The sequence below is a fragment of the Neopsephotus bourkii genome, unplaced genomic scaffold (genome assembly GCF_033783945.1).
Source record: "Neopsephotus bourkii isolate Nb327-2 ecotype Australia unplaced genomic scaffold, CSIRO-AGI_Nbou_v1 NB_272, whole genome shotgun sequence".
Lineage (NCBI taxonomy): Eukaryota > Metazoa > Chordata > Aves > Psittaciformes > Psittacidae > Neopsephotus > Neopsephotus bourkii.
Genome location: NW_026900781.1, coordinates 20,964,525 through 20,986,449, shown reverse-complemented (window position 1 = coordinate 20,986,449; position 21,925 = coordinate 20,964,525). Strand labels below are relative to the sequence as shown.

General features: G+C 40.6%; 1 protein-coding gene across 2 annotated transcripts in view; it reads right to left on the bottom strand.

Annotated features, from left to right (window-relative positions):
- Positions 1-21,925, bottom strand: part of MYO10 (myosin X) — a 159,558-nt gene that overhangs the window by 78,830 nt on the left and 58,803 nt on the right. For both annotated transcript variants that reach the window (XM_061346703.1, XM_061346704.1), the window contains 2 exons: positions 16,105-16,263; positions 415-602 (listed from right to left, as the gene is read on the bottom strand). In XM_061346703.1, coding sequence (XP_061202687.1) covers positions 415-602; positions 16,105-16,263 — 347 coding nt within the window. The remainder of the gene's footprint in view (positions 1-414; positions 603-16,104; positions 16,264-21,925) is intronic.

Below are 21,925 nucleotides of genomic sequence, written 5' to 3'. Positions count from 1 at the left end.
TTCTCTTTTGCTATCCTTATTTACCACATTTCTCAAGACTGGTAGGTTATTTGCTCTCCTCTTGACACAGCATTTAGGGTTTAGTAGTAACAAACTACTGAGCTGCACAGGGATTTTTTTAACTAGTGGGGAAAGCACTTAGGGTAACATTAGATGGGCGAGTAGCAAAAGATGCACAAAAATACAATAGACTTTTTCATTAAATGAAATCGGAAGCTGTGTAAGAAAAATGAACATTTTGTTAGAGGTCCACAGAATGATACAGAGAAAGTTCAGAGCTTTCTCCCGAAACTGATGGTTTAGAAACCTGCGTGCTTTTGGGGTTCTCTATGCGGTCCAAACCCACTCTCCTAAATCACCTTGGAAGCCTCAATGTCAGGGGCAACCAAAGCAGCAGGGGCAGATGCCATTTACCTGATGAGGATGCACTGGCTGTCATGGCGCTTCCAAAGGCAGCGGTAGCACTCGTTGGCCACAGCGAAGATGTGAGGTGCGATCTCTCCCATGTGGTGCTTGCTGTATCGCTCCATGGCGGCATGATCGTACAGTCCTGGGATGCTCTTGTAAGGGTTCACAGAGGCAACTATGGAGCCAATGTAGGTCTGCAAGCACACAGCCCCCCCCAGAGTTGTTATTACACACAGGGTGGAACAGATTAACACTCTTCTTAAATGAAAGACAACAAATACACATTTGCAACAGCCTAGCAATCCCACCTGGTTGATGAGGGAAAGCATTATGACACTGTCAATTTGGACTTTGGTAAAACATTTGACACTGCCACAGCATTCTCCAGGAGAAACTGGCTGTTCATGGCCTGGAGAGGTGTATTGTCTGCTGGGTAAAAAACCACCAAAGAGTGGTGGTGAATGGTGTCACACCTAGTTGGTGACCAGTCACTAGCGGTGTTCCTCAGGGCTCAGTACTGGGGCCACTCTTGTTTAGTATCTTTACTGAAGATCTGGACAAGAGGATTGAGCGCACCCTCAGTCAATGCAGGCAACACCTGCAACGGTTGGACTTGATAATCTTAAAGGTCTTTCCAACCTACATGATCATACGATTCTATTTTTCCCTGTTTTCTTTCTTTACAAAAAGTTGTTTCCATCTCTGTCAAATTTTCATGGTTACCCCAGCTACAGCACAGAGCTTCTTGGCTGTACAAATCCCTGCCTTAACACTGCTTACAGATGCACAGTAATGCCTACGAGCACTGGTCTATAGCTGCTTCTCATGTGTTTGTAGGGACTTGCTGAAGTTACTAAAAACCTGACTGGCCCCCAGGTGTTGGTGCAAAAGTCCATATTTCTTTGTAGAGTATCCAAGTCCTTCCCTGCTACTCATTTTTAAAACGGACGTAACAGACACTGTGGTAGACACTAGCACGATTATATATATGTTAGGTCCTAAGAAGAGCACGTGAACTGGCAGATGCTCTCAAAACACTTCGTTTATGCAACTTAATTTATTACTAGTTTGCTGTGCAATGACAGCTGATTAGGCATTCATTTCTATCCCATTGCAATTAGGGAACACATCAGTTAAAACCACCCAGGCAGCAGCTTATACCCATTCCCACTGCCTTAATTCATTAGGCTGCAGTACTCTCTTCATTTGCAACAGTCTATTTGCGATGCTGCTCATTTTCTCAGTCACCCTCTATGCACGTCAACACATTTCTCAGATGAAATTGAACTGAGGTAGGAGATAACATGAAGCATGCTCTCTCCAGGATTTACAGCACATCTGGGGCACGTGGAATTAATTGATATGTGCAGTGTTACTGCTGTGATGCTAATTTCATTTTGTCAAGCACCTTTTCTGCAGTTGCAGGCAGGAAACTGACACCTGGCTCCAACAGCCTTGCAAAGCCTCCAGCCCCACAACATGGTCCCCATGTACAGACAGATGCTTCACCAGCAGTCAGCCCTCTCGTGCTGACAGGAGCCAGCTGTGAAGCTGACAGCAGGACTGGGGCTCTCTTCACCTCCTCAGCACCCTACCCAAAGAGGGCTGGGTAAGGCAAGCAGCATCTTTCATGACACAGAAATGCAGCCCCACGTGCTCCTCCTGCAGCCTCCCTCTTCTCCTGGGGGCACTGACTGAGACCAGGGGCCATCGTCTCCCCTCACCATTTTCCTTTCTTCTCAGCCAGTGTCTTCCACAGCATTTACATTCCACGTCTACCTTACTCCCTCCTTCTCAATTCACATGTAATTATCAGTGTATCAGCTCTGCTTTCTCACTGTTACCCTGCTGTTACATTCCCCATTACCCACCTGTTCATCCTCCATCACGCCCAGGACAAGCAGCAGCTCTGAGCTTTTGCTAAGAGGACTACAGCAGTGTCCTTAAGTTATGACAATTTTATTAGCTCTGAGGAGAATATTCCTCCCTGCTGTAACTCAAGTACCCTTTACAGAGTGGGAACTTTCAGTCTGTGTGTTTTATAACACCCCCTACACACCCCCCCCCATGCTGTGCAGTAGCTCAGAAGGTTTCATGTAGAGGAAAGATACCATTTCAACACAAGATCGTATCACAGGGCAATTACAGCATTGAGACAACAGCTTAATTTCCTGGGATCATCCCCTCTTGGGCTCTTAAATAACTAACAAGGAAGTCTCTAAGAACAAACTTCCCCAGTTGGATACATATTTTGCACAGACTGCAGGAGTAAAATCTTAAGAGACATTTTTTTGAATACATGAATACAGTGCAAGCACGACCAATAAGACAACTACAGAACTTGTTCTTTACCTTGCTAAAGTCTGACAAAAGCCTTACTAAACTGTAAGAACAGTAACTTGAGGCACGCCATCACAACAGATGCCATGGCAAAGAATCAAATAAAAAAATCCCTATGAATCATGGTACCATCTACCTTCATAACTGTAAGCATCCACTCTATAGATTCTGCAGGATCAAGCACCTGATAGTACAATACTACTAGCCCACAGATCTTCCTGTGATAGATACAGCACTGGCAAAACTGTACCAGCACTGGTTACAGTGTGACTTTTACTGCTTTTCCAATTGCAAATGGTAATAACGTAAGAGGCGACAGCAGCCCACTTCTGCACAGACTTACCTGACATGAGGCAGTCTTTCACATGGCTTAAACATTACTTTCAAAAATGGTATCAACACTTCCAGAATATTAGTAATTACTGAGAATAAGAAAAGTCAGCTGGCTTCATTGACTTGTAACTCATGTAAGGTACCATAGAGAAAAGGTACTGTATCATGGCAATAACAGAAACCTGGTGAATAGCAGAAACGGTACGGGTGAAAACAATTCTGGAATCACTTGATCCTTAGGACATGTCATACTTCAAAAATTCTTCTCCCTCTTTCAGCAAAAATGTGAAGAACCACAGCCTCTACTGAAATAGCTCCTATTTTGTGGCTCCAGTCTTCCAGGGCTTTGAGGATGCATAACTCCTTTGCAAAACAAGTTAAACGTGTGCACAAATCACCACCGAATTATAATGACATAGACAGAATAAAATCAAGCCCTGAAAAAAAAAACAACTTCTTTATCCCAAGGCAAGATCACAAGAACAGCTATATCCTTCACAGACAGAGGATCAGATTTCTCATCTGCCAAATGTCATAGTCCAACACAGGAACAGCCACACAAGGTAACTGCATGGACTAAGTAGGAGTTTGCTGGCCAAAGCAAACATTCCATCTTAACTCAAGGTAGCTCAGCAAGATATTGATGAGCTGAAGTAGCACTGTTATTAAAAACCATTCCTGGTGTTAAAAGAGTTCCTATAAGAAGACAAATCTTCCCAAAGGCTTTTTAAATTTCCTCTGGGATACTCAGCAGCAGCAAGATCTGCCACAAGAATAATCTCCTGCATCACTCCCAGTCACATTCCCATCCAGTAACTATCACATGCTCTTACTAGTAGCAGGATTTTATAAACAGTAGATCCTACTCCTGGCTAGCCTCTACCCTGGCACCTCTAAGCACCATGAAGTCAGGGACTTGAGGTATGGCGTGACCTGCACCCACAGGCGGAAGAGCATCACCTCTTCACCACCTCCTTCCCTGTTCTTGGGGCTCTGCTTTCCCTCCCCTGAGGACTCTGAGCAGCCGCCCAACACAACCCCTTTTTGGGAGGGCAGACTTTCTGGTTTTGCAAGTGGAAGCACCTTAGAAGCAAGTTAAACCACTGTAAAGATACACAAAAATGGAGGGCTGTTCAGCAGATGGGCATTGTCTCCTGAGTGCTATTTCTGCACCAGGCATCAGCATATGGCAAATTAAAGAAGTTGACAGTCAGAAGCAGGATCTCTAGGTTACTTGATGATGCTAACGTCACAAGGCATCCATTTAGATCAAATTTCAGAAAAGGTATTTTCACATAAGAATGTCACTTCCACTTTGCTTAAAAAGAGTGAATCAAATTTTCCCTTTGTTCTTTGCAGTTTCTAATCTGATTCTTGCAGTCAATAATTACTTACTTTAATGAAAGCACTCCAAAGCAGTTATGAATAGGAAAAATGCTCATACATCTGCCAGAGCACTAGCAAGCAGACAGGGTTTTTGCAGACTTCCAGTTGAAATAGCTTGAGGCGCATTTCAGAAAAATACTGTGTAGAGCTCCTGTCACAAGCCTGACTTCTTAAATGGCAATGAAGAGGACAGTTTAATTTTCTGTTATGTGACTGACTCAGCACTTTAGACAGAACCACTCACAAACTCTTTAATTTGGTTGGTACAGACTAAAACAGCAACAATTTGTTATCAGATTACTGCTAATCCATTAGTTTAGAATTTATTAATTAGAATTAATTTGAGTTGTTCAGCCCCAAACCCAACACAGCACTTTGATTATCGTATTAAAAAGTTGGGTTCCTTTTCCACTTCCAAATTTTCACTGAAATTTTACATTGACACTGCATCTCTCAAAACGCTTTTGGTCACAAAGCACAGACACTCCTACTCCCCCTTTTAGCACAAAAAAGAGGAAATAAGATTGTTGGTGATCCTCTAAGGGGACTTTCAAAATCAGGAGTTCAAGCCCTGTCTTCTCAGCTAGACATTCAATAAGGCAATGGCATCTCAAGAGTCAAAATGAAAGATGTGCTTGAGAAAGGAAGAGATTTTTCATCAGTTCTCTGAATGCTTTTTTGTTTTGCTTGTTGCCCTCTGATAGCAATCAGCTTTGAACCCATGTCTTGAAATCACCCGACTTCTTCAAACACTCAAAGACAATTAGTTCTTTAACAAGGCTCAAGAGCTCATGAAGATTTTTGATACCCACAGAAATACTCTAGAAAAACTTGCAGTGGTCACAGTTGTCCCTAACAGAGAGGCTTGCCGTTGTTTTTTAAGGAAGACAGTTTGCATTATTTTGATGTCAAACAAATGTAAATGATGTAAAAAGCTTCAGTGGCTAAAATACACTTTTTCAAGTTAGCTTAAAATCACAAGAAACAAGCATGCAATAGATGAACTAAAAATAGAGTTTGAAATGTCTATCTTTCCCATGCAGAAAGGGCCTTTGGACTAAGAGAGGAAAAAGTAGAACATGAAATTTCCCCTTCAAAATTTTCTTCAGGTTCTCTACACAGAAAAAGCAATGAAAAAGGAAACTACCCTAATGCAAGAAAACTTAACTGGTCCTATAAACCAAACAGACTAAATATAGCAGGACTACCTTGCTCTCCATCTTCTCCCCTCTGCAGATGCTTTTTGGGGTATATCCTTTCAGGTTTGCTTCATATCCAGCAATCATCCACCTTCCACTTCTTCCCTTTTATGTCAAGATTTCTGCATCTCAACAATAACTTTCCTATTTCTGAGGATCCTTTATGACTTCTGTGTTGTACTCAAGCTTGCACTTCTCATTTAAGGCCATCAGTTTTATCCCACACTTGTCATGACCTCCTTTCACCCTCTAAATCAAGGTACCCCTCTGTACTTCCCAGACTTCTAGCACTCAAGCCATCCCATTCCTCTTTAAATAAACAAGAGTACAAAAAATGGGGGGAAGATGGACAATGATGATGACTTTTTTTCTGCTCTTGAACCAAGTCTTTGATCAGTAATTACAACTGAAATTAAAACTGCTTGCAGTATTAAAACAGGCACAAGGAGGCTGCATTCTTCAGCATCTATTATTGTGTTTCTTCATGGATGTCAAAAATCAATATATTCTTTACAACCTCGTACTAGAAATGTTGGAACTGATCAAATACAGAATTAAGATGTTTTGCTACAGATATATACCTTAACATTGAGAAACAGCACTTTGTCCAGCTCTCTTAAAAGCACTTTCAAGATTTTCTGCTTTGGGAAAGGGGAAAAGGCTCTATCTCATTACAGAAGCAAAAGCATGTTTACAGATGTCTCAAAAAAGTATGCTTCTGGGTTGTTTTTGAGCAATGCCTGACTTTCCTGGAGTTACTTAAGGAACTGAATCTGTGCCTGAAAAGTAAAGGTTTGTTGTCTTTTTTTAAAGGGGTATTAGTATCAAACTGACAATTTATTCAGCAAGTATTATTTTCCTGGGCTTACCCTTAATATATGGGAAACTTCAAATAAAATTGCAGTGCAACTGGCTGACTACAAAGCTACTTATATGCCACTTTTAGACTTTATCACTGATCCCTGTTCACACAACTGGCAGGTCTCTCATACCTTTAAATCATCGTGACCACAGAAACATTACCGAATTACATCATTGCTCTCGCAGAATATGCAGAGGCAGACAACATTTGAAAGACCACAAAACAGACGTCAAACTTCACGAAGTTTTGAACACCAAATTTCAAGGTGTCAGGACACAAAACCTGGGAACAAAAGAGTTTGCCCCATACTGCAGACACAGCCTCTTCATTCCCAGCTATCTCAGGTAAAGGGATTGCTGGTAATCATGACTGAGTTCATTCTGAGGAAAACATAACTTGGTCAACCACTTCATACATGTCGCCATAGCAAAGAGGATGGCTGGGCCACATTTTGGCATCTTTCTTAAGAGAGGGAGTAGAAGGGGCAAGGGTATGCCATAAACATGATAATTAATGCCCTTGTTCATGGTAGAACCTTGATTCATCCTTTGTATGGTAAATATACACCATCTTTCAGCTAGTCCCATGCTAATTTCAGTGGGATGGAATCCAGTTGTCTCATGTCTGAAGCCAAGCTCCTTTCTTAAAAACCATAATCAAAATGAAGTACTAAAATACAAGTTTAGATGTTTTCAACCCATGAAGTCGTTTCTGAGACAAAAATGTCATGCTTTATAATCATCTTCCTGTTTGGACTTCTGCAGCCCTCACCATGTTTGGTGACTCATGGTGGGTTTCCAACTGCCTAAATTTACTTGAGCTGTGCTTGCCTTTATCTCCATGTTGCTTGTCAAAGAGCACAACATTATGACCCCTAAACTGTCCTTTTTTCTTATCAAGGTCAGTTGTAGGACTGAAGACAAAATGAGCTGTTTGTAAACACATGAGCTGCACTACAAATGCAAGAATTAGCATTAGGAGAGAGCCTTCAGAAGGGAATGAGTACATGTCACCTTAACTTCACAGAAGGCTCAGAGATGGTGAAGAACCTGAGCAAAACTAAAAGCTCTCCATGGCTTAAGAGATATACTTGTAGCTTAATCACATCCTATTTTTGCATTGATTTCCTCCTACTGAACAGACTGTTCGATGTAGATGGATATACTTGGGAAAACTCTACAAGTGTTATTCAGAATCTGCACCAAAAAAAAAAATACAGGTGGGAAGTATTAAACCCATATAAAGAGAAAAACTGATAAAAGAGGACTGTTAGAGTCAAAGGTAAAAAACAAACCAACAGACAGTAATACCGATGCCGGAGAGACATCCTTCCTTATTTAAGAACTTCACAGGTTTCTAGCAGTTTTTCTCCTGTACAAAAAGGACCAAGACTCCCTGGTTTTATTGCACCTTTTTTGCTAAGTAATCCTGTACAATCTCTACCATGTAACAGTCCTATCTACTGGATGTCAGGATAATGATCTTTTGTGCATAGACTATATACAGTTATGGAAGAGTATCTCTCTCCAGCACCGACAAGTGTTGAGGTGACCTCCTGAACAAAACCCACAACTGATCAGGGTAAGACATTGATTTTTGTAATTTTCACGGTCTGAATTACAGCATGTGAATGTAGGTTTTGCACATCAGACTGTAGTAATCTGTGTGCACAGCTTAACTCTAAACAGGCAATCTCTAGCTCAAATCAGAAAAGGCCCCACAGAGCGTCGACCCCATGGCTTCTCACTTCATTTCAAATGGCCTGTGGCCACACACTAGTTCTTCCCACTCTGTTATTGCACAATGCTCAAATGAGTCTTTCAAAGCTGTCTGAAGGTCTAATTCACCCTCCAGCAAGGGAAAGAAAAAAAATGGTCATCTTCCTTCCTATAGATTCATCTTGGGAAGATGAAGGGGCTTTTCAGGGAAAATGCATGCAGAGGAAACAAATGCTGGTAGATGACACACCAAAAAGCAGTGTCTCTAGTACACCAGACTAATACTTTCAATATAAAGCTTGGATATTTGTTTCAATCTACTTGCGAATACTTTATACACTGACATCCAGACTTTAATAACTTCCATAGTCCTTAATGTTTTAAGACCTCTTCTACAGAAATAACTTTTTTTAGGAGGGGAGTAAAGCAGGAGTAGGGAGTAGGAAGAACAGGAATTATGCTTTAACAGAGCAAGAAAACAAAAATCAAAAGCCAGAATATCTGAAATCTGTGTCTATGCCAGGTAGTTTGTTGGATGGCATTGAACAGCTGTGGGTCTAGAAATCGGCACTAAGATGGTAAATGGTATTAGCAATCAAAAACCTGCTAAATTTAACTTTTGGACTCTACTTGCTTTTAAAAGGAAAGACTGACAGGCATCAAAAGGAAATAGCTGAAACTGCTTGGAGAAATGGACTCCATCTTTTCAAATAAAACTAAAAGCCTGGCTATGAATCAGTAGTCCACTTATGCAGGTAGACAATAACTGAAAAAGTAATTTAATTCATTCTCAGCTTAAATGGGTTGGCTGTGGCCTTTTAGTATTAAACTGCTGGAATATGTGAATAAGGCAGTTGGACGGCGTTGCACAAGCAGTAAATTCTGTGCAGCTCACTTTACAGTCGGAGTCTAACTCACATAAAGAAAACATGTGCTGATGACAGACAAGCTGCTTAAGTTTTGGAGCTGAAATTCATGCCCACCTTGCAATGCCTTTGCAGGAGTAGGAACAACAGACCCTTACAGAAAGGAGCCAAAGCTCACCTGCAAGCAAGGCAAAGGCACACACAAAAGCGTTCAGCATCATTTGCAAAAGCTCTGACTGAACAGCAATAAGCTACCACTAGCACTTACGCAAATGACTGAAGACTTTTCATTCTGCATGGTGGTTTTCTTTCTGTTTTCAGCTTGTAAGAATTAGCAGTGACATCCAATACAGGTGTGGAGGAAAAAAAACCCATGAAAAGAAGCCTTCAAGTCTGAGAAGACATTAGCAATATGTACCATCACCAATGACAAAACCTGCTCAAGATTAGATTTCTACCTTGCAGTTTTAAATATGAGGTTATTGTTAAGTAGGGCTTAGATATCACTCCAAACTCATGAAAGTCAACAGGAACTGACCCTGTTGACCCTGCACATATTACTTATTCTCCTACCAACCAACCATGCGAGAAGAAAACTATTGGTACTGAGCGGACAGGAAAGCAAATTTTTATTGTTTTAATAAAACTTTAATGCCCTCCGCCTCTTCATCTGTCTCACAGAAAGAGATGACAGAGGGCAAGATCCCTGGCAGCATATACACACACCAGGTTACCAACAAGTACCTAATACGCTGAAAACCATAGTATAAACTTACACATTTATGTAGCCATTGCATACATTGCGCAGTGCTTGCATAGCTGTGATAGTATACTCAATTACACAGATCTTTCTGAGCGGCTCCCTATTTAATGATATCATCACACCACCTCAGGCTGAAATATTTGCTAAGATCTGAAAATATGCACCTTTAAAATCCCCAAGTTTTGAGGACAAAGTTCAGGCAAACATTCTTTATTGTTGTTATGGTTGTTAGCAGTCCCACAAGTTCTGCAGTATGCAGGAATTCAAAGGCAAAGTTGGTTAACCAGCTGATGGAATTTGTTTACTTCTCACATCATTGCAACTATGTTCTTCCTCTAACGCACATTAAAAAAGAAAAATAAATAAAAAATTAAGATAATTGGCCTATGGCAGACAAATGTTGATCTATATAACTGACCATCCTTTAGAAACGGCAATCATCAGAAATAAAGTCCACTAGATTTCCAATTAAAAGCCTGCTGTGTTTTTATAGATCTTTGTCTGCTGCTCTCTAGTAACAGATGTGAAATGGAAGCTGTAATTAATGCTTGGAGACAGGAATTCACTTTGAACTACATTTTGAAAACATTATCTGATGTGTGTAAGCATAACATGCTAATTATGGAGGTAAGTAATATTTGTCATGCATTCGTAGCAATGGTGTTCTCTGCTCTCACCTCTACTGAAAGAGCTGGTGGAGAGAATTTTCCCCATCTCTCCATGGGCATGGGGGTAGGAAGGCGTGAAACACAGTGTGATTCACCAGCAGACTTTTCAAATTTCTTTACTGTAAAGGAAGAACAATTAAATAAATGGCAGTTTCCTCAGTGACCACAGAGCAGGTCCTGCAAACCGGTTACCTGGAACTACTCTAGAGCCTTGGATGCCTGTGGAGAGGAGCTGTGCAACCACAGCTGGGTTGCAGACAAGACCAGGATAAATATAGTCCTAGGAGCTAGTATAATAACCAAGGACTTGGTCTAAATGTACCTGTACAATATTTATATATATAAATCTTATGGTACTAATTAACAACATAATTTGTGTGTACCAATGTTTGGTGTTTTTTAAAAGTCTGTGGTCCACGCTTATTTATACCATGGAGTGTGACAGACCAAAGACCAAGGCTGTTGAGCTGTCCAGGATGGTGCACGAGTCCTTCATACACATATTTTTTTTTAGGTTCAGTTTCTACAAGGAGTGCGTTCAAGATTTTCTGTTTCAGAAATCAGTCACAACATTTTTGTCTTCATAAGTAAACACTTTGGGGCCATTGTCTTCCACTGATCTTCCTCTGTGCCTCTGCCTCTACCTGCACCAGATGTGAAATTAAATTTTACTGTACTCAGAAAAAAATGAATATGCAAAAGCTGAGACAAACAACTCACAGAGAGCAACTGACCTGGATACTAAAGTGTCTGTGTCTGCAAACAGGATCTGAATAAACCCCGACACTGATTATTGATTAATACTGCACAAACATCAAAAGATTGCCTCAGGGAAGCCTCATGACTTCAAGGGAGATGAATTATCTAATTACTGCAAGTTTAACAGACTACAACTGAATATGCTGCTAAAGTAAACAAACAGGAGTAGATTAAAAAATTGCTGCATAAATAACTGAATACATCTTTTAAGGACAAGTAACTGAACATTCAGCATAATGAAGTGGCCAGGAGCTCTGCAGGCAGCCTTGTCAGGGAAGAGGCAACTTTTCCAGTTTAACACCTTCTTTAAAATTTGGAGAAATGTTGCTTTCCCATTTGAGTTATTCCATGCTTGTTGCTTCAGCTGAAGAGAGAAAAGAAGACAGTCACAAAAACTGAGCTCCTAATTACCATCCTCCTCCCTCTGATGTGGATGTGTCTGCTGCAGAAATACTTGTCTACGTGGCGGGTACAGAAGTCTTTATACATACGCACACAAACATCACAGATGGTTATAATTACTGGTGGGCAAGTTGAAGTTCTAATTTGAAAGTAAGCAAGAATAGGTTATGTTGTCTCCCACCCCTCTTGGTCACCACACACAGCCACTGGACAACCCCGAGGCCAGTCCCTCCATCAGGGGAGGGTGGCCAAAGGACTGCCACACCTCACCCCACACAGCACTCCTCTCTGGGCATGGGTACATATTCTCCACCTAAACAAGACAGGCACGCGTCAAATCATCACCACTTCAAAGGGGAACGTGCCTACCTGGCAGTTCAGAGCTTAATTCAAAAGGGAAAAAATAATCAGATGTGCTTTGAAACTTGCTTGTTGCTTGAACTCAGGCAAACAAGGGTGGATCTGGCAGGGAAAACCTCCATACTGACCTGCACAATGTATACTGCAGCTATTCCCAACCTGCCTCTCACCTCAGCAAAGGCTGCTCTCTAATTCTCTGCTCTGCTGAAATTCACCCTCCTACATCAGTAACTAACCGCTGGCCACAGAGACAAGGCAACTGCAGCTCATCCCAGCGCCAGCTCAAACACTGTAATTTGTGCATCTTGCAGCACAACCCATGCTGTGTGGTTTATGGTGTCCTCTCCAAGGCTAAGCCAGTCTCCTCTGCAATGTGTACTTAACTGAAAGTAAACCAGAGCCAACAGCTTCGGGAACAACTCTCTTTTGAACATCAAGGACAGCCAATGAAGCACTTCCTCTCCACGTGTCCTATGCTGGCCTGGCTTCAGAGGCATTCACCTTAACAAAAGGCTCCATTTTCAAAGGTGGGCACCTTCCACTTTTAGCACAAGCGTTTATTTTTCCATATGTTACCACGTACCAGCCTAGCATGCAAACTAATCTGAGCCTTCAAAGACAGGCATTAAACCAATTATACCAATGTCTGGAATCTCCTGTATCAAGTTGTTCCTGATGGAGTAAAATGGGGGAGGAAATAACACCTCCCCCCCACTGAACTCCTGGACCATATGATCACTGCCATCCTTCCCTGGACAACAAAAGTGCTGATAGCCCAGAAGCACACTTTTAGATAAAAGCATTATTAATCAATAAACCTGAAAAAAGTACCAGAGAGGGGCCTGCTTTAAGTAATCAAGGAAGGGCCTTGACATCCCATGCTTCTTACAGCCCAAAAAGGGAAAGCACACAATCTTTAAGGGAATTCAGACAAAAGGTATCATAAGCAGATGTCAACAGACTTGACACTGATACAAAAAGATAGTGGCACATAGGCATGAACAATTTTTTTGTTATTCACCTTCTTACTAACAGCACAGATTCAGCTAAGAGCCTCAATTCAGTAAGTGCAGAGCCATGCATCATTCAGGCTCTATATAGTCTGTATACTAAATCAATATTCCTCCCTCACCAAGAAACAGCAAGAAACACAGAAAATCCTCTGCTGACCTGTAATATCTGCAGTTGCTGGCAGCAGCAAAATAAGTCATGGACACATTTGACAAAACTTGGCACCCATGGCAAATATCTTTATCATATTAATTAGGAAGTAGTGAAGAACTTAGGAACACGGGTATGATTATATGAGACAAGAATGTTATTAAGTAAAGGAAAATTAAACTGAACTCAAGACATCTGAAGATATTTACTTAAATACTTACTGCTGGAGAAACAGCTCTTCAAATGCAAATGCACAAGTTAACAGTGGAAGTTTTGCATACATAATTGTCTTCCTGAGACAGCAACTGTTTGAATTTCCTTTTAATTGTTTCTTCTGTATTTCTGAAATTATATACACTTGATACTACAATTCATTTTATTGTACTTCACATAACTTTTGCCTGTCTGCAAAGAAGCAAGCCTCAAAACACACATCCTGATTCAAGTACACTGCTCATTAAGCGTACAGTCTCATTGCCACTGAGAAAAGCAAAAAACTGCCAGACTTAAGAACCAGACTAATGTGCTTGTAATACTACAAGTATATAACTCAAAAAATGCCAGCATACACCTTTGCTTATCCTCTCCCCTGCTCAGAAAGTGGACAGGGAAGTGCACAGAGCTGAAGTAAAAAGGGACCTGTCAGATAAAAGCTAGGACAGAGCAATTATATGGTGGTTTATGTTCAGGGTGGCAAGAAGTCTTTTAAATAAATGATTATATTAAGCTCAGAGTGGAGAGGGGCACATGCCTTTCCAATTTAACCCTAACATGCAAGGGACAGACACCAAGGTACCGAGGTGGCTACAAGAGACAGTATGCACACTACTCTGATGAAGCAATTCCTGGCCAAGACAGAGGACTTTCTGGAGGCAAGGGAGAAGGCAGATGTACAATCTGTGAAGTTTTGATTGCTCCTGGCATGAACTCCACTGGCTTCTAGTGTCCTGTACAAGAACTAGTCTTGTCTCAGTGCAGAATGGCCAGGAATCTAATCTCTTCAGCTGCAAGTACACCTTTGACAAAGGTAAATTTAATGCACCTTCCAGTCCTTATTTTAACATCAAACATTAAAATATCATTTAACTATTCAATACAGTTAAGAGATTTTGGCTTGAAAAGACAAGGCTCCTTTTGCAATGGCAACACCTCTTCCTGCAACACAAGCCCATGTATCAATGAAGCTTCACAAAATTCTTCAAGCTATTTAACCAGCTTGTTTTGGAGTTTGTGTTCCTGAAGCCCTGTCCTGCTAAAACACTATCACTAGTACAGCAGGAGTGGGGTACTAATGAGGACTGAGAAAAGAAGATGCTTCTTACACAAGGGTCCTGGTTACACACGCAGGACAACAGAGAGGCTTTCAAGCACATTCCAAAACACCTTTTCTCTGACCACCTTTCCAGTAATTTATCGGGTGAGGTTGACTTGTAGGAAGGAGTAAGCAGTAAAATTAGCAAAACTGAAGACAGTGAGTACTCAGCAACAACTGAAGATCAGTCATCATTAACAGCACACAAACCTGTTTGTCTAGAAATGTACACCGCACTGAACACCAAGTATCAGAATACCCTAAACTTGCCTTGACAAGCTAAGAAATAAGCTAGGACATGTCTCTTCAGAATAAGGCTATTCTTTGCCTCTTCAAAAAAATCATCCCCTTCTACACGCTTTTTAAAAGGGGGAAGTGTCCTCCATTTGAGTACATTTAATGGCTCAGAAAACACTTTTGACTCACACTAAGCATTATTTTCTAGTAACACTGGTAGAAAACTAAACTCTTCGTAAGTAGCTATTTTCCTCCACACATGCAGGATTGTTCATATATGGTGGCATTTCTTTTTCTGAAGGGAAAAATGGTTCATTTGAAGAAAAAAACACCACACATAAATGCTTTTGTAAAGAGAATTACCTCAACATTTAGAATTCCTCATACTAGCCACTTTAAAAGTAATGTCAACGGAACAAAATTTGCTCATGCCCCTTTTTGGTTTTTATCAAAGAAATTTCTAAACAGAGAGAAAGTTTATTTTTACACTAAGATCTGTTCACATTTAAAAATAAATTAAACTAAACTTAATAGATGAAGCTTGGAATAAATTGTGTATATGGCCAAATCTCAAGGCCCTAGACAGGTGATGCAAACAAAAATTATTTATGTTTAGCAATTATTAACTAAAAAAAAAATTAAAAAAAAATCTCCACTCAAAACTACCAACCGCTGAAGAGTGAGATTACACAATCCACAAACAGCCACTATTCCTGGTATCTTTCTCACATTCAGTGCAGTTCCAGATTCAGAAAAAATTCGTATCTACTCAGTTCAAGATTAAAAAAATAAATCTAATCACAAAACAATTCATTATAGAGCTGAGAAAAAAGCCTTCTGTGTGGACTAATTCCTAGTTTTTGAAACCTTTAAAAAGCTTCCTGTTCTCAATACACCCCAAACTGGCATGGGTTCTCAGCTTGACAATTTAGTACTTTTTTTGTATACTAAAAGGTGAAGGTGATCAGAATTGGATCTTGGCCTGATGGGATCTCAAATGGCAGTCTCAGACTAAATCCCACCACATCCTCCCTGGTGATGTACACAGCACATATTGTTGGGGCAGAGAGTCTAAAGGAGAAGAGAAACTTGAGAGCCCTTTACACAACCCTGCCAGGTATACAAGTGATTGCCTGGCCAGCCGAGCTACCTTCTCCTTCCACTGTTGCTAGTGAGAAGTCACTAGGTGAGGCATGCTTCAGCTCTGTGTGGATACACAAAGAACTGGAGAATATTAGGAGGGGAGATACCACAGAACAGTAAAACACAGCACTTCTACATTCAAAAACATTCCCTCTGGATATTTTTCTTAATTTTAGAAGAAACTTACATAGATTTTATCTTGCTGATATCGCTGAAATAAGTTGTGCATAATGGAGCCTTCGTGGAGATCTACAAGTGCTGCCATGTCTTCCACGCTCTCTATGCTTGTTTGATGCATAGGCGTTACTTTTTGGTGTGTGATAGTGCTCTGTTTGTAAGTGAATACCTGAAAGAGGGGAAACAAAGAAAATATCAGAACACACATTCAAAAAATTAAATAGAGCTTTCATACCCATTCATATTCCTTATCCAGTTATCAGTGTGCAGACTTGTAAATTATAATAGCCTGCCAGTCATACCTTCTTCTAAAGCTTCTCTGACAACTGAAGCCCCAAATACATACACAGGGGTCATATGAAACCAGCATATACTGTCAATGCACTGAGGACTGTAAGGGTTCTTTTTCCATTTTAAGGGTAAATGTAATCTCATCTCAATCTGGATTACTATTAGACTTCTTCAGGAGAAAAATAAACCAAGCAATAATCATTCCCCCAAAATCCAAACCCAACCAAACAAAATTCCACCCCTTACAGTAAACCCCACATACTCAAATTATTCTATAAGGAAATGTTTTACAGTGCAAAACAACAAATGAAAATTATTGTTCCAATGGGCTGCAAGTGTTTATATGTTTGAACTGAAATCCACTGAAATGTTTCCTTCCAATTCTCCAGTCAGAATGGCTGTCAGGTTAGGTCATTACTCCTAATGTAAATAGCGTGCCTAGTTCAGTGTGCTGCAAATATTTGTAAATGAATAGTCAAACCAATTTCTACTGAATGGACTTTTGAGATTAATTTCTGAAGCTTGTTCCAAACAGACAGTAAAAGCTCTAAAAAAGCCACAAGTTAAATACACAGTCAGAAGGCACTTCCACAAATATGCTCAGAAGAGGTACGCATCCACAACCTAGTTAAACTTCATTGAATACTAATGACATCACTAAAGACTAAACCAGTAGCGTTGGAATTCAGATTCCCATTTCCTTTTTATTTACATCCTGGCAGCTCATCCTTATAGATATCTGCCTGCACCTCATACCCAACACTAAGTCAATGTACCCAGGTCCCTGATAATGGCACTGTTTCAGTGTGAGAAAGTCAAGTGTGGGGTGATGCAAATACTCCAATGATCTGGAATATTTAAAAGAAAACCTTCCAAAAATCTTTTGAAATGTATTTATAAAGAAGATGGAAGAAGTGTAATAACCAGCAGCCCGAGCGCTGGTGAGCACCAGTGAGAAAAAGAAGCCGAAGCAATAAGAGTCTGAACACAGACTGGACTTAACATCAAAGCTCTGTACTCTGATATCCCACCAGTTGACAAAGATGAACTGCCTGATGATATTTGTTCACTAAAATTGTACCTCAGGCATCCCAAATGCTGGCACAGACCATGGCACTGTTACAGCTGTCGCCTGCACCAGTACAAAGTGTACTGGGGGATGGCTGCGGAAGAAAGGTGATCCAGGAAACAAATCTCCAACAGATGCTAGAAGGCAACAGAGATGTCAACAGGATATGGGAGCAAACCATCAGAAAGTTCCTATAAATTTGGAGTATCCAAAGCACAATCCCTAACTGTAGGAAAAAGACAAGACACCAAGAGATCTGAGCCTTATTTTGTGGTAAACAACCATCATGATGACAGGACAAGCATTTGCACAGGGCAAAGAGATGCTAGCCAGGATGGCCCACTCAAACCCACTATTTTCTCTTCTTCAGGCTGGTTGTTCTCATACTTCCACCTCTCACACACATTGCTTTCTTGTCTGGGTGAGGAAATGGCTCTGTGAGCTCACTCAAAGACCGTCAGCTCAAAGACCGGCGCGTGCACTGACCGGCTAGAAAACACACCAACTTGTCATGATGGCTGCCACCCAAATCAGAAGGGAGAAGGACTTCTTCTCCAATGCTCAGGAGTTACTTTACTTTCAATTCTTACCAGAGCCCCTTAGAGTTCCTAAATCCACTGTAAAACTTGGTCAAAATCACCTAACAAGATCAAAGTCATCAGCCAGGGCAGCAGGATCACATGTGCAGACCTCATTTCCTTAAAATGGGCTTTTTACAGTCCTGCTGATCAAGCCCTGACAGGCCTGTTTTGTTTTATTTCATCTTGACTCATGCCTTTATTAGGACAAAGACGTGGAAAGGCTACCTTGAACTTTATCATTACTAATTAGAACATCACATTAGGAAATACTGCAGCAGTTGAAATCCTCAGGAAATAGGAACCAAAAGCCATTCTACAAAGTCAGCATGGACAAGAGGAAGACAAACGAGTCTTCTGAACTTAAACAGGAGCCTGTTGGCAGCATACAGGAGTGTCCATCCTCAAGGATCCTGCTAGCATTTCTGGAAGGTCAAGTAAAACATGCAGGAAGCTTGAAATAAGATTTAAGACAAATCTAAATGAGAATTCAGCAAAAACTTTTCCTCTCAAGATATAAATGGTCCAAGATAACAAATATGCTGAATACATGGAAACCTATAAATTAAACCCTAAAGAGACAGCACACAAAATAAGAACTCTCAAATTTATTATAGAAGTGAAAATTAGAGGTTGAGATAGGAATGAACAGTGCAAAGGACAACAACAAAAAGAACAAGCTCAAGACAAAGCAGCATAATAGGCTAAACAACAGTAAAGAGCACTTCAGTGGGAAAGGAGAACAACACTTCAAAACTGCTCTCCTGTCCCTACTATAGCTTAGTAGTGCTGTGATGAACACACTAAAAAGGTACTCAAATGAGGGAGCAACATGAAAAGCTGGAAGGCCAGTGCCACCACATTCCCAGGTAACACGGGAAAAAGCTGTGCAGGCACTGTTAGGTTCAAAAATAATGTAGGAGGGAACTATCAGATACTCAAATGTTAACAGCTTGCTGAAACTGAGAACCCACACTTGAATGCTGGAGGAGTGCTGTTTAGTCTTGAAGAAAGCAAATACGGCTAAAAGGAAGTAATCACATGCTGCTGAGTCAGATTTCTTTCGCTAGTCAAAAGGGAAAGATTGAAGAGACAGGTAAGTGAGGACAGGAATATCTGAATGAACGTTAAAAATACGGTAACATGCAGAAACTGTAAAACAAAACATACTGGTGTGGTTTTGACAGCCTGTTTCAAAACTCTGATGATACGACCCTATGTCCTCATTCACAGCCGTTCAGGAATCTACAGGATTACTAATCAATTATGTTCTCTCCATAATTGGGTAAAATTTATCAGCCTTGCTGTGACAGGACCATATCCAGAGCAGTGTCAAGGTCTACCTGCCCAACAACCATGGTACCCATAGCACTTGCCAGATCTGCTTCAGGACACAATGCCAAGCCCTGAAATCTCTGAGAGCAAGATCCACATTGATACTTCCCAAAAATAATACTCAGATGAGAAAGAAGGACAATTAGAGTAAATGAATTCATCATCTCACAATGAGAACATCAACTTTAGACATGGGACCACGGAAAAAGAAGTTAAGGGAAAGTCCTTGACAGCACACCAAAATGTCCAGGATGTGGGCACAACTGCACTGTACGTATGGGACAGACTGCCATGTCACCGTCTGAAACACCGTCCAGATCCCCAGCCACTGCTGCAGGAACTGCCTTCTCTTTGCAGAAAATGCCAATTAGACACTCTCTAATGCACTCTATGAAGCTGGAGAATTCAGAGCAGCACACACTGAGATTAAAGTTGAGACTGAAGACGAGCAGTAATTGGGTAACTGGGTTTTTGGCAGTTGCTATTTCATGAAGGGGTTTGCTCTGAAGCAGAAGTGCCATATTTAAATAAATAATTTTTTTCATATGGGACTCTACTTGGAAAAAACAACAAACCCTAAATCACATACAAGTCAAAGACATATAAAGAAAAATGATAGCTTGAACAAATAAATGTATAGTTTTCACCTTTTCATAAACAGTGCTGCATAAGTAGTGCAATATTGTACTCCAAAATGTACAAATATTTCTTAGGCAAGTCTGTATCTTTATATTTGGTTCCAAAAAAAGCATTTTTTTGTATGCCATGCAATTTGAATAACCAGTACTTTACATGAACGTATGCTTTTAAAATCGACCAGTGAGCATGTAAAGAAAACAAACCACAAACAAATCAAGAGTTGAGGCACATGACTGCAATTAAATTAATTTCATTGATGCTTTTAAAAGAGCATGAAAACCACCAGCGTGAAAATCCTAATACTCCCCACTTCTTTATGTTGAAAATTACATTCTTATCCTATGCAACCAATCTGGCATAAGAAAAAGAAAATAAGTCCTTCAAGCATTTTATTTAAGGGGAGTATCACAAAACAATGTCTAATTAATTTTCTGCACTGATAAATTACCCCATAGCTCAAGATATAACAAATTATATTTTAACAAAAGATTTAATTTGTAATACAATTTATTAACACCAGGAAAGAATGACAGAGTGGCCTTCAACAAGGAGCACACAATGCTTTCTCTTACAGTATCATTTTCTGACATGATGACAAGTGACAGAAATCCTTGCTTGAATAAGGCTATTAAAAGGTAACAAGAGATACCACAACAGCTGAGTCAAGTGAGTTTAGGACAATGCTGAATTAAGTCCTTAGGTAAAGCATATCAAAATCCTATACAATCCCCACTTCTTGCAGAAGCCACAAGTCACACTCAGGCCTTCCAGTCTGCTTGGAGCCCATACACAACTGAATCTCACAGGGGGTTTTGGTCTGATGCTGATAACACATATTGGATGGGAGGAAGGCAGAAGGTACTCCAGAAGTCTCCTGATCATCAATTTGGTATTTGAATTACAACAATCTTCATTATCTCAGTGACATTCCATGAGATTTTTATTTAAATGCAGAAATAGGCTTGTCTGCATCTTGGAACCTCTGACTCAAAGTAGATGACTACTGAATCTGTTCTCTGAAAACATGCAAGATTGTCTACTGAGAGAAGTTGACATATTATGAGCATTTTAGAGCAGCCCCTTCTACAGTGACCTGAACACTCACCCCTCCCAAACACAACTCGCAAACAGGGCAGGTTCTGGTCTCTTTCTTTAATTCAAAGACTGAAATTTGGGTTGGAGGAGGGGGTGACAGTGGGCACTGGCTCCCCACCGCTGCTGCCTCCAGACAGGAACAAGAGGCCTGCCCATGGCCTCGAGCTGGACCATTCCTCACGCCCATAACCCACCACACGGGCAGCAACTTGTCTGAGGCTGTCAGATGCCATCAGCTTCGCCATCAGCAACACACGCCAGATGTGGTGATGTTTGACCCAAGCCAAGTCCTGCATTCTGCAGTGCTTGGGAACAGTTATGCAGCTTAGCATGTCCCTCTTGCCAGTGTGGTTGCAATAAATCAAGAAGGGTGGGGCATTTTGGTAGGGGTAACAGAAAAGGGGCAACCAACCTCCCTCCACTGCCCTTCCCTAAGCAAGAAAACTTCTTACAAACCCTAGATGTACTATACAAAGTGCAGGGCCTTACAGAAGATAATACTGGTATTCTTACATGCAAAATAGAAATATCCAAGTCTTGTCACACATTTGATCTAAATTAACTTGTTCAAATCCAGGTAACCAGAGGAGTAATGTAAAACATCACAGTTTAAACATAAAATTAAGTAAGACAGGGAAAGCGAAGGCAAAGAGGCATTGTAAAGAAGTCACCTAAAGGAAAGGTTTACATAAAACAAAAAACCAAACAGAACAAAAACCAAGCAAACTTTTTTCAATAATGCCTATTATATTAGCAAACCAACTGCTACATCATCTGGCCAGCCCACAGATACCAGAAAGCAAAGCTATCTGTGACCCAAAAAG